Source organism: Macaca thibetana, chromosome 6, assembly GCF_024542745.1.
Source record: "Macaca thibetana thibetana isolate TM-01 chromosome 6, ASM2454274v1, whole genome shotgun sequence".
Taxonomy (NCBI): domain Eukaryota; kingdom Metazoa; phylum Chordata; class Mammalia; order Primates; family Cercopithecidae; genus Macaca; species Macaca thibetana.
In genome coordinates this window covers 43,511,669-43,532,856 of record NC_065583.1, presented here as the reverse complement: position 1 = coordinate 43,532,856, position 21,188 = coordinate 43,511,669, and the positions used below count along the sequence as shown (strand labels likewise).

Sequence of the window (21,188 nt, the reverse complement as noted above, 5' to 3'; positions counted from 1 at the left end):
TTCTGGACCATGGGAACCTTGAAAAGGCATGGCAGTGGAGACCAGTAACTAGTATACAGCTTGCTTAAGAAGGCTTAGTAACAGATGAATTCAAGTTGTATTAGATATTCTAAACCTTCCTTAACATAAGATGAAGTGTCAGCTGGGCGCGGTGCCTCACACCTGTAATCCCAGCACTTTGGAAGGCTGAGACGGGCAGATCCCGAGGTCAGGAGATCAAGACCATCCTGGCTAACACAGTGAAACCTCGTCTCTACTAAAAATACAAAAAAAAAAAAAAAAAATTAGCCTGGCATGGTGGCGGGCGCCTGTAGTCCCAGCTACTCGGGAGGCTGAGGCAGCAGAATGGTGTGAACCCAGGAGGCGGAGCCTGCAGTGAGCCGAAATTGCCCCACTGCACTCCAGCCTGGGTGACAGAGCAAGACTCTGTCTCAACAAACAAACATATGTTAGGAGGTAAAAAGGTAACACAAAATTCTGGGAATAAGAATGAAGTCTGGACCCTGAGCTCAGAATGATCCATAGCATCTATTGTGCAAATATATTACAGCAGATATTATAGCATATTACCTCCTGCTGCACATACATGCACAGGCCTGAAACTCTCCAAGAGCACCATAAGAATGATTCCCTTTACCTCATCTAGATAAAGGCTGAAAAAAATGTATTCTGTTGCAGATGGGAGGGAAAAAAATAGACAATTACATTGAAAATTTATTAAAACAGACCAGCTTGAAGTGAGTTTATTTTTGTCTGTATAATCAAAAATGTTATTTCCAAATGTCCGTGAAATTATCTATAATCCTATCACCTTGCTTTGCTTTGGTAGGAGTATAGCTAACAATATAGCCATCTTTTGCCCTCAGTAAGGGCTATCAGCAGTTCCAAGCTCTGTGAGATTCTTTTTGCCCTTCTTTTATTCAACTCTAGTAAATTACTTCCAATTTGAAAGCTTTTAGAAGACCCCCCAAAACTGTTTTGGAAGATTGTCTCCCTAGAGTAAGTACAAATGGATAGCTCTATTCCATTTAAACCTAATCTCTGACATCAGAATAGGGATCATGCTCAGCAAATCCAAGAGCAAGGTCATTTGTATCCATTGCTCTGACTTCTTCCTAGGGTACTCAGTGCCCTACTGCTAGCTGACTGTAGAGCGGCAGACTTTCCTCCTTTCTTTCACTCTCAGCAGCACTGAAACTGTTCCTGTAGCATTGCCTGTGCTAAAGTGCTATAAAAGCGACTTTCTTGGGGGCAAAAAAAAAAAATTTTTTTTCAGAGAAGGCCAAAATCTATAGCCACTCTCTGGACGTAAGTGAGATAGAAGTACTTCTAACTGGCAAGATAATGTCTATTCCTGCCAGCATTCTGTCAGTCGGCCTCTGAAGGTAATTATACAAGCTGTCCCTATGGAGCTGTTGCCATCTGTAGAAACAAGAAGAGCTGAGGTCCTTGGAACAGACGTGCTGTTCTTTACATGGAGGTAAGGCTTAATTAAGATGGGTCTAACAATGTGCTGGCTTGACAGTAGCCAACTATGGCGTGACAGAAGACAAGTTGAGTGGAGAAACTCTGCGTGTGGGGGTGTTGTTAGCAGAGAGTGAAGCAGGCAGGAAAAAGGGAGCAGACACCTCAGTGGTAGGAGTCTCGCCTTGGTTCCGAAGCTGTAGGATTTGCCGGAGTAAGGCCTTACCTTCTTCCCGGGTCTGCAACAAAGTCAGGCAAATGTTTCAAAACATGTCCAAGGCTAGTCTCAAAAACAAGTTATTAAGATGCTGATATACAAGTTCCACAGATCAAGGCAGGCACGTAAGCTTGCTTGTTTTTTTTTTGAGATGGGGTCTCACTGTGTCACCCAGGCTACACTGCAGTGGTGTGATCAAGGCTCACTGCAGCTTCGACCTCCCAGGCTCAAGTGATCCTCTCACCTCAGCCTCCCAAGTAGCCGGGACCACAGGCATGCACCACCAAACCTGGTGAAATTTATTTTTTGTAGAGACAAGGTCTCCCTTTTTTGTCCAGGCTCATCTTGAACTCCTGGGCACAAGCAATCCTCCTGCCTCAGCCTCCCAAAGTGTTGGGATTATAGGCGTGAGCCACTGCGCCTGGCCAAGGTAGGCTTTCCACTTAAGTATCTTATGTTCTAGCCTAAAATTCAAACCTTTTATTAAAGAACTGATACTCACATCATTGAATGCACAACACTTTTGTGCACAAGTTGAAGCTTCATCCCACAGTTTGCACTTAAAATAGTACTGGGCCAGATAGCGAAAAGCAGTGCTTTCCTCTAAGTGTTCTACTATTTCCTAGAAAGAGAAAGCAAAATGACCGAGGTGACAGTAATAATATCAGCAATACAATTCTCACGCTATGATACATACCCCACAGGAATAGATATCTTGGATATATTTGATGTAACACTGGGCAGCCTGTTCTGACTCAGTCAACTGTTCATGAAGCCTACAAAAGAAACTGGTCTTTAAGTACCAATGAAATCCCAAAGCAACTTAGTGATTAAAAAAAGTAAAAGTATGGCCAAAAAAAACAATACATAGGTAAGTATCAATTTTAACATAAATGACACTCTTGGAACTAGAATAGTATTAGATGTTATAGTTACTGTTATCAAAGCTTAGAATAATTACTCTGCTAATGATGGAAGGAGAGTTAGTAAACAGTAATATCTAAGCTAGATAATACATCCTTGCAAAAATTATCTAGTAATACTCAGAGTAAGGTGGCTCGTGCCTGTAATCCCAGCACTTTGGGAGGCCAAGGAGAGCAGATCACTTGAGGTCAGGAGTTCGAGACCAGCATGGTCAACAAGGTGAAACCTCATCTCTACTAAAAATACAAAAATTAGCCAGGCGTTGTGACACATGCCTGTAATCCCACCTACTCAGGAGGCTGGAGCATGAGAATTGCTTGAACTTGGGAGGTGGAGGTTGCAGTGAGCCAAGATCACACCACTACACTCCAGCCTGGGCCACAGAGTGTGACTCTGACTCAAAAAAAAAAAAAAAAAAAAAAAAAAGCTGGGTGCGGTGGCTCACACCTGTAACCCCAGCACTTTGGGAGGCCAAGGCAGGTGGGTCACCAGAGATCAGGAGTTCAAGACCAGCCTGGCCAACATGGCAAAACCCTGTTTCTACTAAAAAATACAAAAATTAGCCAGGTGTGGTGGCACGCACCTGAAATCCCAGCTACTCAGGAGACTGAGGCAGGAGAATCGTTTGAACCCAGGAGGCAGAGGTTGCACACCAGCCTGCATGACAGAGCAAGACTCTGTCTCAAAAAAAAAAAGATACCAAGTGGTCAGGCATGGTGGCACAGGGCCATAATCCTAGCTACTCTCTAATCTGGCTGAGACCAATGATTTCAAGACCAACCTGGTCATCATAGCAAGATCCTGTCTGTAAATTACAAAAAAAAAAAAAAAGACACCAAGCAACTCAATTTTTTTTCCTAAGAATCCAGACAGGAACCTCTTTACATTCAAGAACCTCTTTGCCTACTCTTTGAGTAATTCCTAATTTTTCTGGCCCTTATTAGGAAATTAATACTGAAAGTAGTTTTCCTAGACACAAAAATTTTATCCTTTCTTCAATCATTCTCTTTTTATTTTTTTTATTTTGAGACAGAGTTTCACTCTTGTTGCCCCCACTGGAGAGCAATGGCGCGATCTCGGCTCACTGCAACCTCTGCCTCCTGGGTCTCGAACTCCTGACCTCAGCTCATCCACCTCCCTCGGCCTCCCAAAGTGCTGGGATTACAGGCATGAGCCACTGCGCCTGGCCAGAAATGGCATTCTCTAGGGTCAAGATGGCTACATTCACAGACCAGCATTCATATATCCTGCTACATCCCCACACCCACGTAGAATTATGGGTGGATGGGAGGCTCTAGAACATGCAGGACCCACATCCCAGAGAAGCCAACAGAAATATCAATAGCATTTCACTCCTTTCACTCACTTTGCCAGTTTCACCAGAGCCATTTTCTCCACATCTCCCACGGCGTAAGCTCTCCAATAACACTGTCAAAAAAATAAACTGGTCATTTTGACCATTGTCCCATGTGCCACAACTAAATCATATGAAGGTTAAGACACTGCAAGCCTCCCAGAAGTTCAGATTTATAGAATGCAAGGCATTACTAGTTCTGATAGGTCTAGGCTACACACTGACATTCCCACTGATGACCTTGGCCCAGCTTTGCTTTCAGACTATGTATCTATAAATATTCAGACTTTCCTATGCACCTAGATCAGAATAAGGGGAAAATTAGAGCACAGATAGCCCAACCTTCATCTAAACAGCACATTTCCACTCAAATTCTTCAGGAACCAATTTAAGGTACCTTTTTGGCTTCCACTAGTTGATTGAGTTTCTCATAACATTCTCCTAAAGCAACCAGCATGCGAGAATCATTGGGTCTGAGAAAGAAGAATAGGCAGTCTGAGCAAAGACTTGACAGAAACTGAGGTTCTCCCTTGAGGAACCAGTACACCACTATTTCAAATCTATGCAACAACTGGTCTTTTACTTAATGCTCCATATAATAGATTACTTTGTGTTCGTAATTATACTATTAACCCATTAGTGAAATACAGTAAATGAAAATAACCAAACAGCATTTAGCAACTTTAAACTCAGATCCCCAAGAGTAAAAACCATCTACTGTGATTTGTCAATAGCTATCAAAAGAGGGAAAAAAAGATATTAGCCCTTCTCATATCAGATGCATTGTCAAGTGACCAGGCTTACCGAAGCTGGTGGGCCCGTCTATAATAATAAAGGCAGTAAAATGGCATCTTAAGGATTTCATAGGTCTGCCCAAGGCCATACCAAGCTCTGTAGTCCCGCTTGTTGACCTCAATGGCATGTCTAAGAAATGGAAAAGACAAGTTGTTAAGAAGGCAGAATCAAGGTTAGCAACTTGCAGGCTTAGAGGATCCTAACATCACAGCAGTCTGCTCTACCTCACCGCCCTCTAGATAATCACCTATATGCCTGGATAGCAGCAGACGTGTTCTTCATCTCCATGTACTCATGTCCCATCAGTGTCCAGGCACCAAGATACCGAGGATTTAATTTCAGGGCTCTCTGGAAATACAAGGCTGCTTTCTCATGCTGAGAACGTAAACTGTAATAATTGCCTGATTAAAAATCAAACAAAAAAATGAATAATCAGAAAGGTAAAAATAAAAGTCTATTAAAATAGATAGCATTCCACCAAATGGGCGTGAAACCATAATCCATTCCTTCTAAAGTCCTGGCAAAACACCCAAATTGTACAAAAGGGAAATATTCCCTTGGGAAATATATTTCATATATCACATATTCTGGTTTAAAAAAAAAGTATTCTTTTTTTTTTTTTTTTTTTTTTTGAGACGGAGTCTCGCTCTGTCACCCAGGCTGGAGTGCAGTGGCCGGATCTCAGCTCACTGCAAGCTCCGCCTCCCGGGTTCACGCCATTCTCCTGCCTCAGCCTCCCGAGTAGCTGGGACTACAGGCGCCGCCACCTCGCCCAGCTAAGTTTTTGTATTTTTAGTAGAGACGGGGTTTCACTGTGTTAGCCAGGATGGTCTCGATCTCCTGACCTCGTGATCCGCCCGTCTCGGCCTCCCAAAGTGCTGGGATTACAGGCTTGAGCCACCGCGCCCGGCCTCTTTTTTTTTTTAATTTTTTTTTTTTTTTTTGAGACGGAGTCTTGCTCTGTTGCCCAGGCCGGAGTGCAGTGATGCGATCTCAGCTCACTGCAAGCTCCGCCTCCCAGGTTCATGCCATTCTCCTGCCTCAGCCTCCCAAGTAGCTGGGACTACAGGCGCCCGCCACCACGCCCAGCTAATTTTTTTGTAGTTTTAGTAGAGATGGGGTTTCACCATGTTATCCGGGATGGTCTCGATCTCCTGATCTCATGATCCGCCCGCCTCATCCTCCCAAAGTGCTGGGATTACAGGCGTGAGCCACGGTGCCCGGCCCAGTATTTTCAGTGTCATAGCTCTACTTGGGAGGAATCTGTCTTTCCTAAGTAATTCTAGCAAAGTTCAGTTGTGTTTAATAAGGAATTATAAATCAACTAATCTTACATTATTTTGTGCTCACATGCTTATGTTGAGTTAATCCCTGATATATAAGCAAGAAATAAATTTTCCCCAATTGCTTTTTAAAAAATGATCACTACACAGCCCAATGCTCCAACTCCCATATTTATATGAAGGTGAGAGAGAAAACAGATCAATATTTATAATTTGCTACAAACACAGTGACTTCTATCAAGACACAGGCAGAAAAGGGTAAAGTACAGTAAAGTACAGAGAGGTCAAGACTGCCTGAGAATGAACTTGCTGCATCTCAAAAATCTACAGGGAAAAGCAATGAACCAGAGCTACATTAAAGAAAAAATATACCCTTCCAAACCAGGCGCAGAGTTGGAAGATGGCTAGACCAGGGAGAAGAGCATAAATCCGATGGGAGAAGAACAGCATACAAATGGCCTAATTCAAACTCCATGCATAAATACAGCATCCTAAATAGTACAGGCTAGTCGTTGATATCCAGGTCCTGAAGTCCTCCAGACCTAGGATTAAGCCCCTGCTCTGTCACTTAACAGATCTTGGGAATGTGCTCTCTCAACCTCAGTGTTCTCATCTGTAAAATGGTATAACAGCGCCTATCATTCAAGGACATGTGAATTTGAATGGGTTAATTCATGTGAAGTACTTGTACTGAGGGGTGGTCTGTTCCCAAATGCCTCTCAGAGGAGGCTGAGATTTCCTTCTCTGGGGTCCGCTGTGTGCAGGTTTTTGGTCTTGATAAGAGAAGAAAATGCTAGTTTAGTTTCATTCTATACTTCCATTTCCTAGTATTTTAAAGATGCTCAACCTCACTCCTAAGATAAATGCAAACTAAACTACCCTTAAATACCATTTTTCACCCATGATATTGGCTAACATCCTAAAGTTTGATAACACACTCAGATGTAGAGGCTTGAAGAATCAGGTCCTCTCAGACTGCTGACTCGAATGTAAATTGGTATAACCACTACAAGGGTAATTGGCAATATGTCAAAATTACAAATGCACAAAACCTTGGACTATGGACAATGTTAGTCACTAAAGAAAATTTTTCTAAAATCAAAAGACTAGAAATAACTCCAATGTCTATCAATAAGAGGCCATTCAATTAAATTATCCCTCTAATAAAATACTTTGCACCTGAATAAAGATAGTTCTTTTTGTGTTCATAGGACAGTTCTCCAAGATATATTTTAAATTATAAAATAAAGATGCAGATGAGTATGTGTAATATGCTACATTTTGTGTAATAAAAAGGAAGTAAACATGAATATCTATTCACATTTGTCTTGAATAACCATAAAAAAATTTTAAGGCTGGGTGCAGTGATTCACACCTGTAATCCCAACGTTTGAGGAGGCCCAGGTGGGATTGCTTGAGCTCAAGAGTTTGAGACCAGGGGCAACATAGGGAAACCTCATCTCTATAAAAATTTTTAAAAAATATAAACTAGCTGGGCATGGTGGTGTGCACCTGTAGTTCTAGCTACTTAGGAGGCTGAGGTGGGAGGATTGCTTGAACCCAGGAGGTCAAGACCATAGTGAGTCATGATTTTACCACTGCACTCCAGCCTGGGTGACAGAGCAAGACACTGTATCAAAAATAAAGTATTTATACCTTTTTATTCTTTTAAAGTTTCAAATCATGCAAATTGAATTCTTATCAAAAGTGAGTCAAGTAATAATTTTAAAATTTAATTTTCTAGAGTCAAAGTGTTCTTTTTTTTTTTTTTTTTTTTTTTGAGACGGAGTCTCGCTCTGTCGCCCGGGCTGGAGTGCAGTGGCCGGATCTCAGCTCACTGCAAGCTCCGCCTCCCAGGTTTACACCATTCTCCTGCCTCAGCCTCCCGTGTAGCTGGGACTACAGGCGCCCGCCACCTCGCCCGGCTAATTTTTTCTTTTTTGTATTTTTAGTAGAGACGGGGTTTCACCATGTTAGCCAGGATGGTCTCGATCTCCTGACCTCGTGATCCGCCCGTCTCGGCCTCCCAAAGTGCTAGGATTACAGGCTTGAGCCACCGCGCCCAGCTAGAGTCAAAGTGTTCTGTGGTCAGCTTTGTGGGAGTAAACCTAGTCTTGCTAGAGTTATCATGGCCCACTCTCTGTTTATTAAAAGATATTTTTCATATATTTTTTATGCTTGTGTCCCAAACCTTGTTTACTTTGAGAGAAGTGAAACAAGTACTGCTCTCCCTGGAAGAAGGCAGGATTGCTCCTCAGATGGGGATAGAACAGTGCATAGAATAAACCTACTTCCTGACCATGTCTCTGCCTGTAACTATTTGACTTTAACCTTGGTTGGACAAGTTGCCTTCTTTGCCTGCATGCCTCAGTTTACCATTTCATAAACTAAAGATGTTACTCTAGAATATTTTCCTTTCAGTTATTCAATTTTAACATGAATATCAATGACACATGCCAGTGCCCTTCTCTACTTAACCTCTCACACTTCCTTCAATTTCCTGACCACATTCTTCCTTTTTCAAACATTTAATAAGTATCTATTATGTGCCTGGCATGGTGCTAGGTGCTTTGGAATTCAAAGATGAAAGACCAAGTCCCTGCTATCAAAGAGCTCATGGTCTAGGGAAGGAGAAAGGCAAAAGACAATTATAATACAGAGGGAAAGTTCCATGATCAACCACATCCTACCCACAAAGCTCTCAGAAATGAAGAGTGCCAATATGACCCAGAAAAGTGTAGAGTCCCTTGGCTGTTACACTGTCTCTATGAGTAATATATTTACTTATTTCCCCCACAATCCAAGTGTTCCTGCAGTTCCAGTAGGAACAGTAAGGGCATCCTTGGCTCATTGCCCTTACTGTTTGGCTGTTTCTTGGGGAAATTTATCCTTTCCTTTCACTTCCTCTCTGGATTTATCCTGGAACCCCATAACTGGTCTTCACATCTACCATTTCTTCTTAATCCAGTGTCTATCATATATGCACCTGCTAGGCAAGTACGCCTAACATACTTCATTCCATTTAGTCTCCTGAATGATCAATCTCTGAATATAAAGGTGGCAAATGAACAAAATGCATGGCAAGCTGTGCTATCTGGTATCTGGCTAATCAGAGCCCTCCTCTGTGACATTTCCACATATCTTCTACACAATGACACATGATGAATGGTGGCCCCACCCCCAGATATTCTAAGATCCAGAGACACTTCTTTAAAAAAAAAAAAAAAAAGGGTCTTGCTTGCTTCATTGACCAGGCTGGAGTGCAGTCACAATCTCAGCTCACTGCAAGCTCCGCCTCCCGGGTTCATGCCATTCTCCTGCCTCAGCCTCCTGAGTAGCTGGGACTACAGGTGCCCGCCACTACGTCCGGCTAATTTTTTGTATTTTTAGTAGAGATGGGGTTTCACCATGCTAGCCAGGATGGTCTCGATCTTCTGACCTCGTGATCTGCCCGCTTTGGCCTCCCAAAGTGCTGGGATTACAGGCGTGAGCCACTGCACCCAGCCAAAAAAAACATTCTTAAACACTGTAAGTTTTTATTCCTTTTAATATCACCTGGATACAGCATTTATATACACATTCTCTTTCTTTTTTTCTGAGACAAAGTCTTGCTTTGTCACACAGGCTGGAATGCAGTAGTACAATCACAGCTCACTGCAGCCTCAACCTCCTGAGCTCAAGCAATCTTCCCACATAAGGCTTCCAAGTAGCTGGGACCACAGGCACACACCACCAAGCCGGGATAATTTTTAAATTTTTTTGTGGAGACAGAGTCTCCCTATGTTGCCAGGGTGGTCTCAAATTCCTGAGCTCAAGCGATCCTCCTGCCTCAGCCTCCCAAAGTGCTAGAATTAACATTTTCTTAGATTATGCTTTACATCGGTGGTTTTCAAACTATATTCCTTGGAGCCTAGGTTTCTAAAGAGGTACCCCGGCCGGGCACAGTGGCTCACGCCTGTAATCCCAGCACTTTGGGAGGCCAAGGTGAGCAGATCACCTGAGGTCAGAAGTTTGAGACCAGCCTGGTCAGCATGGCAAAACCTCATCTCTACTAAAAATATAAAAATTAGCTAGGTGTGGTGGCGCGCGCCTGTAGTCCCAACTACTCAGGAAGCTGAGGCAGGAGAATCGCTTGAACCCAGGAGGCAGAAGTTGCAGGGAGCCGAGATCGTGCCACTGCACTCCAGCTTGGGTAATAGAGCAAGACTCCATCTCAAAAAGAAAAAAGAAAAAAACAGGTACCTCAAGGGTTAAAAACGTAGCACTCTGGCCAGGAGCAGTGGCTCATGCCTATAATCCCAGCACTTTGGGAGGCTGAGGCGGGCGGATCACCTGAGGTCAGGAGCTCGAGACCAGCCTGACCAACATGAAGAAACTCGGTCTCTACTAAAAATATAAAATTAGCTGGGCATGGTGGTGCATGCCTGTAATCCCAGCTATTCAGGAGGCTAAGGCAGGAGAATCACTTGAACCCAGGAGGCGGAGGTTGCAGCGAGCCAAGATCGCGCCATTGCACTCCAGCCTGGGCAACAAAAGCGAAACTCCATCTCCAAAAAATACAGGTAGCGCTCTAAGTTTCCCTCTCACACGAGAATCAAAGTAGTTCTATTCTCATTGGTCTTAAAAAGTGGAAGTGAAAGATTTCAGCTGAAGAAAGTATAAAAGCCATCTGTCTTACATCAACTGGTAAATAAACAAAATGTGGCATATCTAAACATAGAATACTACTCAGCAATAAAAGGAACTACTATACATGCTACAACATGGATGAACCTCAAAAACACGCTAATGGATGGGAGGCTGAGGCGGGAGGATCACTTAAGGCCAGGAGTTCGAGACCAGCATGGGCAACATAGTGAGACCCTGTCTCTAAAAATAAAAATTATCCAGGTGTGGTGGCATATGCCTGTAGTCCCAGCTCCTCCAGAGGCTGAGGCAGGAGAAAGCTTGAGCCCAGGAATTCATGCTACTGCACTCCAGCCTGGTTGACAGAGAGAGACCCTGTCTCTAAAAAACAAACAAACAAACAAACAACAACAAAAAAAGCTAACTGAAAGAAGCCAGACAATAAGACTAAATACTGCATGAATCCATTTATATGAAATTTCTGGAATAGGTAAAACTACAGAGAAAGAAGCAAAGCAGTGGTTGCCAGGGGATAGGAATGGGACTGACGGCAAATACACACGAGGGAACTTTTTGGGGTGATGGAGTATTTTAAACTGGATTATGGTAATGGTTACAAACTATAAATTTACAAAAACTTATTGAAATGTAGACTTAACATTTTATGGTATGTAAATTATACCTCAATAAAGCTATGGTTTTTTTGGTTTTGTTTTTTGTTTTTTTGAGAAAGAATTTCGCTCTTGCTGCCCAGGCTGGAGTGCAATGGTATGAATTTGGCTCACTACACCCTCCATTTCCTGGGATCAAGCGATTCTCCTGCCTCAGTCTCCTGAGTAGCTGGGATTACAGGCACCCGCCACCATGCCCAGCTAATTTTCAGATTTTTAGTAGTAACAGGGTTTCACCATGTTGGTCAGGCTGGTCTTGAACTCCTGACCTCAGGTGATCTACCCGCCGCCCAGCCTGGTCTTGAATGCCTGGGCTCAAGCAATCCTCCTGCCTCAGCCTCCCAAAGTGCTGAGCCCCTGCACTGGCCTAAGCTATATTTTTTTAAAAAAAGAATGAAGAGCTACACCAAGACTAGGAAGGATTTTCACGAAATACTGTTGAATGAGAAAGGCAAAATGCAGAGTATGTATATAATATCCTATTTTTGTAGAGCAAGTAGCCCATTAAGCCTTGCATATATGTATATATATTCCTTTTAATGTGGCATGAGAACATGTTAACACAAGTAACTTAAAGGGGGAAAGGGGCAGCAAGCAAAAGAAACCCTGCACTTTAAAAAAAAAAATCTCCTTTATGGGCCAGGTGCAGTGGCTCACATTTTATTACTCCTTTTACAGATGAAGGAACTAAAGCACAGAAGGTTAGGTAACTTGTCCAAGATTACACAGCTAGTTAGTATCTAGACCAGAATTTAAAATTGGGCAATCTGACTCAGAGTCCAAAGCTTAAATATGCTATTTTGTAGTATATGTATATGTAAAATGTATATATATAAAATAAAATGCTGCCGCTCAGGTAGAGATTGTGACTGACAGGTACAGAAGGTAGCAAGTCACATCAAGACATAAAAGCAAAGGAAGCCAGGACTAAACAAATAGGAGATTCTTGCCATCACTCTACTCTTAAGATTATCTCATTCTCTCAGGTCCTCAGTTTCCTTTTCTTGTCTCCATCCTTCTTTCTCCTTTTCACTTCCTCTGAACTGGCTATAATACGAAAGCTAAAGTATATTTTTTGTCATATCTAATGTTTCCTGCTCGAATTTTTAAGGTAGGTGGGCTGAATTCAACAAACATTTATTGACTATATGTCAGAAATTTTACTGGGCATTACAGATATACTAAGGAAAAAAACACAATTCATTAAGGAGTTCGCCTCAAACGATTATTAAAAGAAAGAAAAGAGCCAGGCGCGGTGGCTCACGCCTGTAATCCCAGCACTTTGGGAGGCCAAGGCGGGCGGATCACGAGGTCAGGAGATGGAGACCATCCTGGCCAACAGGATGAAACCCCGTCTCTACTAAAAATACAAAAAATTAGCCGGGCGTGGTGGCGGACGCCTGTAGTCCCAGCTACTCAGGAGGCCAAGGCAGGAGAATGGCGTGAACCTGGGAGGCGGAGTGTGCAGTGAGCCAAGATCCTGCCACTGCACTCCAACCTGGGTGACAGAGCGAGACTCTGACTCAAAAAAGAAAAAAAGACAAAGAAAAAAAGAAGCTTCTAAATAATTATTCTTCTCATATATATTGTTTTTTTGTTTTTTTGCTTTTTTGTTTTTTTTGAGATGGAGTCTCGCTGTTGCCCAGGCTGGAGCATAGTGGCACGATCTTGGCTCACTGCAATCTCCGCCTCCTGGGTTCAAGCAATTCTCCTGCCTCAGCCTCCTGAGTAGCTGGGATTACAGGCGCCTGCCACCACGCCCAGCTAATTTTTGTATTTTTAGTAGAAACAGGGTTTCACCATGTTGGCCAGGCTGGTCTCAAACTCCTGACCTCAGGTGATTCACCTGCCTTGGCCTCCCAAAGTGCTGGGACTACAGGTATGAGCCACTGTACCCAGCCTGATTTTTTTGTTTTATTTTGTTTTGAGACGGAGTCTTGCTCTGTTGCTCAGGCTAGAGTGCAGTGGCGCGATCTCGGCTCACTGCAACCTCTGCCTCCTGGGTTCAAGTGATCTCTCCTGCCTCAGCCTCCAGAGTAGCTGGGATTACATGCGCCCGCCACCGCACCTGGCTAATTTTTTTTTCTTTTTTTTTCTTTAAGTAGAGATGGGGTTTCACCATCTTGATCAGGCTAGTCTCGAAGTCCTGACCTTATGATCCACCCACCCTGGCCTCCCAAAGTGCTGGGATTACAGGCGCTGTGAGCCCCCATGATTGGCCTGTGAGCCAAAATCAACCATTGCACTCCAGTCTGGGCAACAAGAGTGAAACTCCATCTCAAAACAAACCCAATTGCCTCTCTCCATTCCTCCTGCCAATACATCAATTTAGGCTGTCATTCCTAGGACTGGATTATTGTAACATCCTCCTACCTGGCCTCCCTGCCTCTAGTCTTGCCCTCTTTCTAATCCTCCCAGCAAATTGTCTCCAGTCATCTTTTTTTTTTTTTCTAATTTCTAAAATTACTCCTGAACTCAAGTAATCCTTCCACCACAGCCTCTTGAGTAGCTGGAACTATAGGCACATGCAACTGTGCCCAGCTTCAGTCATCATTCTAAAGTGAAAATCTGACCACTTTAGAAAGGCATCAAAGGCTCTTCAAGATCTGGCCCCTGTTTGTACATTCTTACCTCCCACACCATGCCCCAGGCACAGTGAACTATTTCAAGCACAATGTTGGTTGTACGCTTCAATGCCCTTCCGAAGTCAAGCCTTCTCCCTTCTTGAGTTCTTTTTCTCCTGCCCATCCTTTAAGCATCCTTTAAGCATCACCTTCTTCAAGAAGCCTTCCTAATCTCAGACTGATTAGATGCTTTTTCTATGTATTCCCTCAACATCCTGGGTTTACCTTAATCATAACACTCAATGCATTAAATTATAGTTGTTTTCTTACTGGTCATCTTCAATAGGCAATTGGGGTAGGTACTGCAATACAAGGCACAGTGCCTGGCACACAGAAAATGCAAAAGAGATGCTTTCTGAATAAACTGGAGTCCCACTCTCACCATAATGGACTTTATGATTTATTTATAATGCTCTGATACTGAAAAGATCATTTGTTCCTTGTTAATCTGTGTTCTCATAGAATTTCTTCTTTTTTTTGAGATGGAGTCTAGCTCTGTCGCCCAGACTGGAGTGCAATGGCACAATCTTGGGTCACTGCAATCCCTGCCTCCAGGGTTCAAGAGATGCTCCTACTTAAGCCTCCTGAGTAGCTGAGACTACTGGCATGCACCACCACACCCAGCTAATTTTTTTTTATTTTTAGTAGAGACAAGGTTTCGCCATGTTGGCCAGGTTGGTTTCAAACTCCTGACCTCAAGTGATCTGTCCACCTCAGCCTCCCAAAGTGCTGAGATTACAGGCGTGAGCCACCGTGCCTGGCCTGTTCTCACAGAATTTATTACATTTTTTATTAATGTTTACTTCCTATACTAGACCATAACTTCTTCAAGGGCTAAAAAAATTTATTGAATGATTGATGGATTAAAATTCCATCTGTTTATTAACAATATCCTAACCTAGAAAGGTACAAATATATGATGTCAATGTAATGTGACCAAAGACCCGGGAACAGGGAAGCTAGGCTTTCAATCACAATCAACCAAACCTACTTTCATCTAGGAGTGATCATTCAGCTGTCTATGTCAACTGATTATCAGGCCACACAGTGTGGCCAAGTATAGTATATAGGGCCATGGTTATCAACTGAGGGTGATTCTGACTCTCAGAGAACATTTGGAAATGGCTAGAAACACTTTTAGGTGTCACAACTGGGGGAAGGGAGTTACTGCCATCTAGTGGGTAGAGGCCAGCAATACAGCTAACATCTATGATGCACAGGACAGCCCCCAACAAAAATATTATCCAGCCCAAAATGTCAATAGTGCTGAGACTGAGACACCCTGACGTAGGAAAACAGGCAGTCTCGTCTCTTTTTTGAAATTCTTATGAGCTTTTTAGCTATATAAAAGTTTAAAACAAATACACCTTTGATCCAGTCTTTCACTGCTAGGAACTTATTATATATAGTTGCATAAGCATGCAAAAATAAATATACATGTACAAAGATGTTTCCTGAAGCAATGTCTTCTTTTTTTTTTTTTTTGAGGCAGAGTTTCACTCTTGTTGCCCAGGCTGGAGTGCAATAGCGTGATCTCGGCTCACCACAACCTCCACCTCCTGGGTTCAAACGATTCTCCTGCCTCAGCCTCCCGAGAAGCTGGGATTACAGGCACGCACCACCACACCAGGCTAATTTTGTATTTTTAATAGAGACGGGATTTCTTCATGTTGGTCTCGAACTCCCGATCTCAAGTGAGCTGCCCGCCTCGGCCTCCAAAGTGCTGGGATTACAGGCATGAGACACTGCACCCAGCTGTGCAATGTTTATATTAATAAAATCTAGCCACAACTTATATAATAGAAAATGATTAAATTAAAATGATGGCCAGGGCTGGGCGCAGTGGCTCACACCTGTAATCCCTGCACTTTGGGAGGCGGAAGTGGGCGGATCAGGAGGTCAAGAGATCGAAGCCATCCTGGCTAACACGGTGAAACTCCATCTCTACTAATGAGCCAGGTGTGGTGGTGGGTGCCTGTAGTCCCAGCTAATGGGGAGGTTGAAGCAGGAGAATAGCTTGAACTAGGGAGGCAAAGCTTGCAGTGAATTGAGACTGCAGCCACTGCACTCCAGCCTGGGTGACAGAGCAAGACTCCGTCTCAAAAAAATAAAATAAAATAACTGGCCGGGCGCAGTGGCTCACACCTGTAATCCCAGCATTTTGGGAGGCCGAGGCAGCAGATCACAAGGTCAGGAGATCAAGACCATCCTGGCTAACACAGTAAAACTCCATCTCTACTAAAAAATACAAAAAATTAGCCAGGCGCAGTGACATGCGCCTGTAGTCCCAGCTGCTGGGGAGGCTGAGGCAGGAGAATGGTGTGAACCCGGGAGGCAGAGCTTGCAGTGAGCCATGATCACACCACTGCACTCCAGCCTGGGCGACAAAGCGAGGCTCCGTCTCAAAAATAAAATAAAATGATGGCCAGGCGTAGTGGCTCACACTTATAATCCCAGCACTTTGGGAGGCTAAGATGGGAAGACTACTTGAGCCCAGGGGTTGTAGGTTACAGTGAGCTAAGATTGTACCACTGTACTCCAGCCTAGATGACGGAGTGAGACCCTTTCTCTTATAAAAAAAAAAAAAAAAAAAAAAAAAAAAAAAACACACCAGGTGCAGGGGCTCACACCTGTAATCCCAGCACTTTGAGAGGCCGAGGCAGATAGATCATGAGGTTAGGAAATCAAGACCATCCTGGCTAACAAGGTGAAACCCCATCTCTACTAAAAACACAAAAACTTAGCTGGGCGTGGTGGCAGGCCCCTGTAATCCCAGCTACTCGGGAGGCTGAGACAGGAGAATGGCATGAACCCAGGAGGCGGAGCTTGCAGTGAGCTGAGACCGTACCACTGCATTCCAGCCTGGGCAACAGAGCGAGACTCCATCTCAAAAAAAAAAAAGGTACATCTACAAAATGCTAGTCATCAAAAATAATACAAGTTTAAAAGTACTAACATGAAAAGATGGCAAAGATACTAAGTTAAAAAATAGGAAGTTAGATAGCACTATGTATAATGATATAGTTTTTGCAAGCAAACAATATAGACATACACATATAATACATACTTCTTTTTTTTTTTTTTTGAGACAGTCTCACTCTGTCACGCAGGCTGGAGTGTAGTGGCACAATCTTGGCTCAATGCAACCTCCACCTCCCGGGTTCATGTGGTTCTTCTGCCTCAGCTTCCCAAGTAGCTGGAACTACAGGCGCGCACCACCACACCCAGCTAATTTTTGTATTTTTAGTAGAGACAGGGTTCCACCATATTGGCCAGGCTGGTCTTGAACACCTGACCTCGTGATCTGCCCACCTTGGCCTCCCAAAGTGCTGGGATTACAGGCATGAGCCACCGCTCCTGGCCCCTACACATACATTTTTAATACTTGCTCAGAAAAATATTCTGGAATCATGTTCACCAAACAATCTTCAGAGTGGGATTACAGTGAACTTTCACATTCTATGGTATGTAATTGCTACCTTTGGTACTTTTGTATTATTGAGTTGTTTGTTTGTTTGTTTGTTTAAGAGATGGGCTCTCACCCTGTTGCCCAGCCCTGGAGTGCAGTGACATGATCACAGCTGACTGCTGCCCTGACATCCTATGCTCAAACAATCCTCCCGCCTCAGTCTCCTGACTAGAGGAAACTAAAGGCACGCACCACCATCCCTAGCTAATTGTGGTTATTTTCACGTGTTACTTATAATAAATATAAATCTTAAAAGAAAAAATGTAGTTAACTCTTACCAATTACACAGCATGTTTCTACACGATACTTATCAATCTCACAGAGGTTATGAGCCAGATAACTCAACTCCGATTTCATGCTCTGGGATAAAAGAAAAAGACAATATAAGTATGAAAAAAGAACTCCCTAAATTATTTTTCCTGTAGCTAATACAAGTGGGTGACAATCCAACCCAGGAGATACAAGCAAGGGAAGCAGCTCACCCTGACATAAAGAAGGTTGGAGAATGTGTCCATATTTTCAATCCTGTAAGGGTCTTGTTTCCTTAGCTCATTAAAAATGGAGAGGGCTTTGTCAATATCTGCAGAAAGAAGGTAGTTCAGAAAACAGCACAATGCACCTGTCAGAGTCTGATAGTATTTCATTGTCTTTATTCACTCACCTCTGATATTGTGATAGGCAACTGCAATTTGGGAAACAATATATGAGCTCTTAGAGAAGCCCACATCGATGAGATTCTGATACTTTTGCAGGGCCTCCTCTATCAACTGCAACTCTGTGTATATATGAGCCAGAAAAAACTCTTTCATCCAGGTGTCTGGCAAAGACAGGAACTTCAGCTGGCAGCAGGAGAGAGAGGGACACACTTAATATAACTTGACCTCTCTCTCAAACAAACATCCAGGAACTATCTTTATTGTCTAAAGGAATTTATCACTAAAATTTTATTAGAACACCTAGTAATGAAAACAGGGCAGTCCAATTAAGTGAATATGACTTAAAAGCATAATAGGGAGGAATAACCTAATTGGGAAAGGTTCCAAAGAAAAGACAGGATTTGAGGTGAGTCTTAGAGAATGGGTAGGATTTAAATAGAAGAGGGGAGAGGAAGAGAAAGAAGACAATAGTCTAGACAAGGGTAATAGCATAAGGAGAGGCAAAACAGTCATGATGAATGTGAGTGAGTAGGATGAGGAAACTAGCTTGGTTTGCGGGGAGGCTATGTACTGGGAAGTAGTGGAAAAATAAAACTGAATGGGTAGAGTGCATTCTAGGGTACAACAGATAATGGGACACAATAGGGAACCACTGCAAATATTCAGTAAGAGAATGACATGATGACATGGGAGCTTTAAGAATAAGTTTGGAGGCCGGGCGCGGTGGCTCAAGCCTGTAATCCCAGCACTTTGGGAGGCCGAGACGGGCGGATCACGAGGTCAGGAGATCGAGACCATCCTGGCTGACACAGTGAAACCCCGTCTCTACTAAAAAATACAAAAAAACTAGCCGGGCGAGGTGGCGGGCGCCTGTAGTCCCAGCTACTCGGGAGGCTGAGGCAGGAGAATGGCGTGAACCCGGGAGGCGGAGCTTGCAGTGAGCCAAGATCACGCCACTGCACTCCAGCCTGGGCGGCAGAGCGAGACTCTGTCTCAAAAAAAAAAAAAAAAAAAAAAAAAAAAAGAATAAGTTTGGAAACAGGCCAGGTGGAATGGCTCAAGCCTGCAACCCCAGCACTTTGGGAGGCTATGGGAGAGGATCCCTGAGGCCAGGAGTTTGACACCAGCCCTGACAAGAGAGCAAAACCTCATCTCCACAAAAAAAAAAAAAAAAGAAAAAGAAAAAAATAGTTTGGAAATAGTATGCAGATGACTTGGAAATGGAAGTATAAAAATGGAACACTAGATAGAAAGTATCCATTACTTATAAGTAATCCAAATTTGAGATGACACCTGAGATGATAAAGGAAACCAAGAGAAAGAGATGTATACAAGATCCCAGCTACTCTGGAGGCTGAGGCAGGAGAATGGCGTGAACCCGGGAGGCGGAGCTTGCAGTGAGCCGAGATCGCGCTACTGCACTCCAGCCTGGGGCACAGAGCAAGACTCCGTCTCAAAAAAAAAAAAAAAAAAAAAAAAAAAAAGAACGTAACCATGGTTATGTCTCATGACAGACTAGATAAAGGGAGATAACAGAAAAGGAAGACACAAGTATGACTCTAAAGTGTCAAGACTGGATGTCGTTGTTTTTTTTTTTTTTTGAGACGGAGTCTCGCTCTGTCGCCCAGGCTGGAGTGCAGTGGCCGATCTCAGCTCACTGCAAGCTCCGCCTCCCGGGTTCACGCCATTCTCCTGCCTCAGCCTCCCCAGTAGCTGGGACTACAGGCACCCGCCACCTCGCCCAGCTGGTTTTTTGTACTTTTTAGTAGAGACGGGGTTTCACCGTGTTCGCCAGGATGGTCTCAATCTCCTGACCTCATGATCCGCCCATCTCGGCCTCCCAAAGTGCTGGGATTACAGGCTTGAGCCACGGCGCCCGGCCTGGATGTCATTGTTAATAGCGATGCTAGTAAGAGTCTATCAAGTTGGGAGAATAATTTAGTAGGTAAGATGAGGAATTTGGTTTGCATATTTTGAATCCAGAGATTGTTTAACAAACTTTCAATGAAAGTCTAGCAGGCAGTTACACATAGGTGAATAAAAGTAAACCAAGATTTCAGATACAGATTTAGTGACAAGTCATTATTGGGGGAAATCAACAAGACTTTAAGGCCAAAATAAGGAAGTGTATTGTTGCTTCCATTAGCTACTGAAGAATAGCAAAATAAACACTATAGACAATGTCCTCTACTAATAGCTAATAAAATGACTGGAGTTTAAAAACAACTTAATATACATTATTTCCTTAATGAGCAAATTTCCGAATCTTTACAGAATCCATGACAGCTCAGAAGAGGCCTAAACAATGTTTTTTTGTTTGTTTGTCTGAGATTGAGTTTCGCTCCTTTGCCCAGACTGCAGTGAAGTAGCGCCATCAGGGCTCACTGCAACCTCTGCCCCCCAAGTTCAAGTGATTCTCCTGCCTTAGCTTCCCAAGTAGCTGGGATTACAGGCACCCACCACACCTGGCTAATTTTTATATTTTCAGTAGAGACAGGGTTTCGCCATATTGACCAGGCTGGTTTTGAGCTCCTGACCTCAGGTGATCTAACCACCTTGGCTTCCCAAAGTGCTAGAATTACAGGCGTGAGCCACCGCACCTGGCCATAATGTTTTAATACAATTCTTGATAGCAGAGAAACCTTTCCCATAGCATCTTTGAGACTAGGGGAGAAACTATAATAACATTCAGTCTACAAAATAAGTCACAATAGGCTGGGCATGGTGGTTCATGCCTGTAATCCTAGCACTTTGGGACACTGAGGCAGGAGGATCACTTGAGGTCAGGAGTTTGAGGCCAGCCTGGCTAACATGGTGAAACCCATCTCTTCTAAAAATACAAAAATTAGCTGGGCATGGTTGTGCGTGCCTGTAGTCCCAGCTACTTGGGAGGCTGAGGCAGAAGAATTGCTTGAACCCGAGAAGCAGAGGTTGCAGTGAGCCGAGATCGCACCACTGCACTCCAGCCTAGGTGAAAGAGCAAGACTCCATCTCAAACAAAAACAAAAACAAGTCACAGTAGAACTGAAATGTGAAAACATGAATATGAAAAAATTATTCTAGTATAACTGGATACAAATCCAACAGCAACTACTGAAAAAGAGC

General features: G+C 43.4%; 1 protein-coding gene across 1 annotated transcript in view; it reads right to left on the bottom strand.

Moving 5' to 3' along the window:
• Positions 1 to 46: 46 nt before the first annotated feature.
• CDC23 (cell division cycle 23) overlaps positions 47 to 21,188 on the bottom strand; it is a 33,607-nt gene continuing 12,465 nt past the window's right edge. The window contains exons 7-16 of the mRNA XM_050795587.1: positions 18,089 to 18,266; positions 17,910 to 18,007; positions 17,706 to 17,787; positions 5,002 to 5,155; positions 4,764 to 4,883; positions 4,357 to 4,432; positions 3,972 to 4,033; positions 2,379 to 2,457; positions 2,184 to 2,303; positions 47 to 1,703 (exon numbers count right to left, since the gene is read on the bottom strand). Of these exons, the coding sequence (XP_050651544.1) occupies positions 1,533 to 1,703; positions 2,184 to 2,303; positions 2,379 to 2,457; positions 3,972 to 4,033; positions 4,357 to 4,432; positions 4,764 to 4,883; positions 5,002 to 5,155; positions 17,706 to 17,787; positions 17,910 to 18,007; positions 18,089 to 18,266 (1,140 nt within the window). The 3' untranslated portion in view covers positions 47 to 1,532. The remainder of the gene's footprint in view (positions 1,704 to 2,183; positions 2,304 to 2,378; positions 2,458 to 3,971; positions 4,034 to 4,356; positions 4,433 to 4,763; positions 4,884 to 5,001; positions 5,156 to 17,705; positions 17,788 to 17,909; positions 18,008 to 18,088; positions 18,267 to 21,188) is intronic.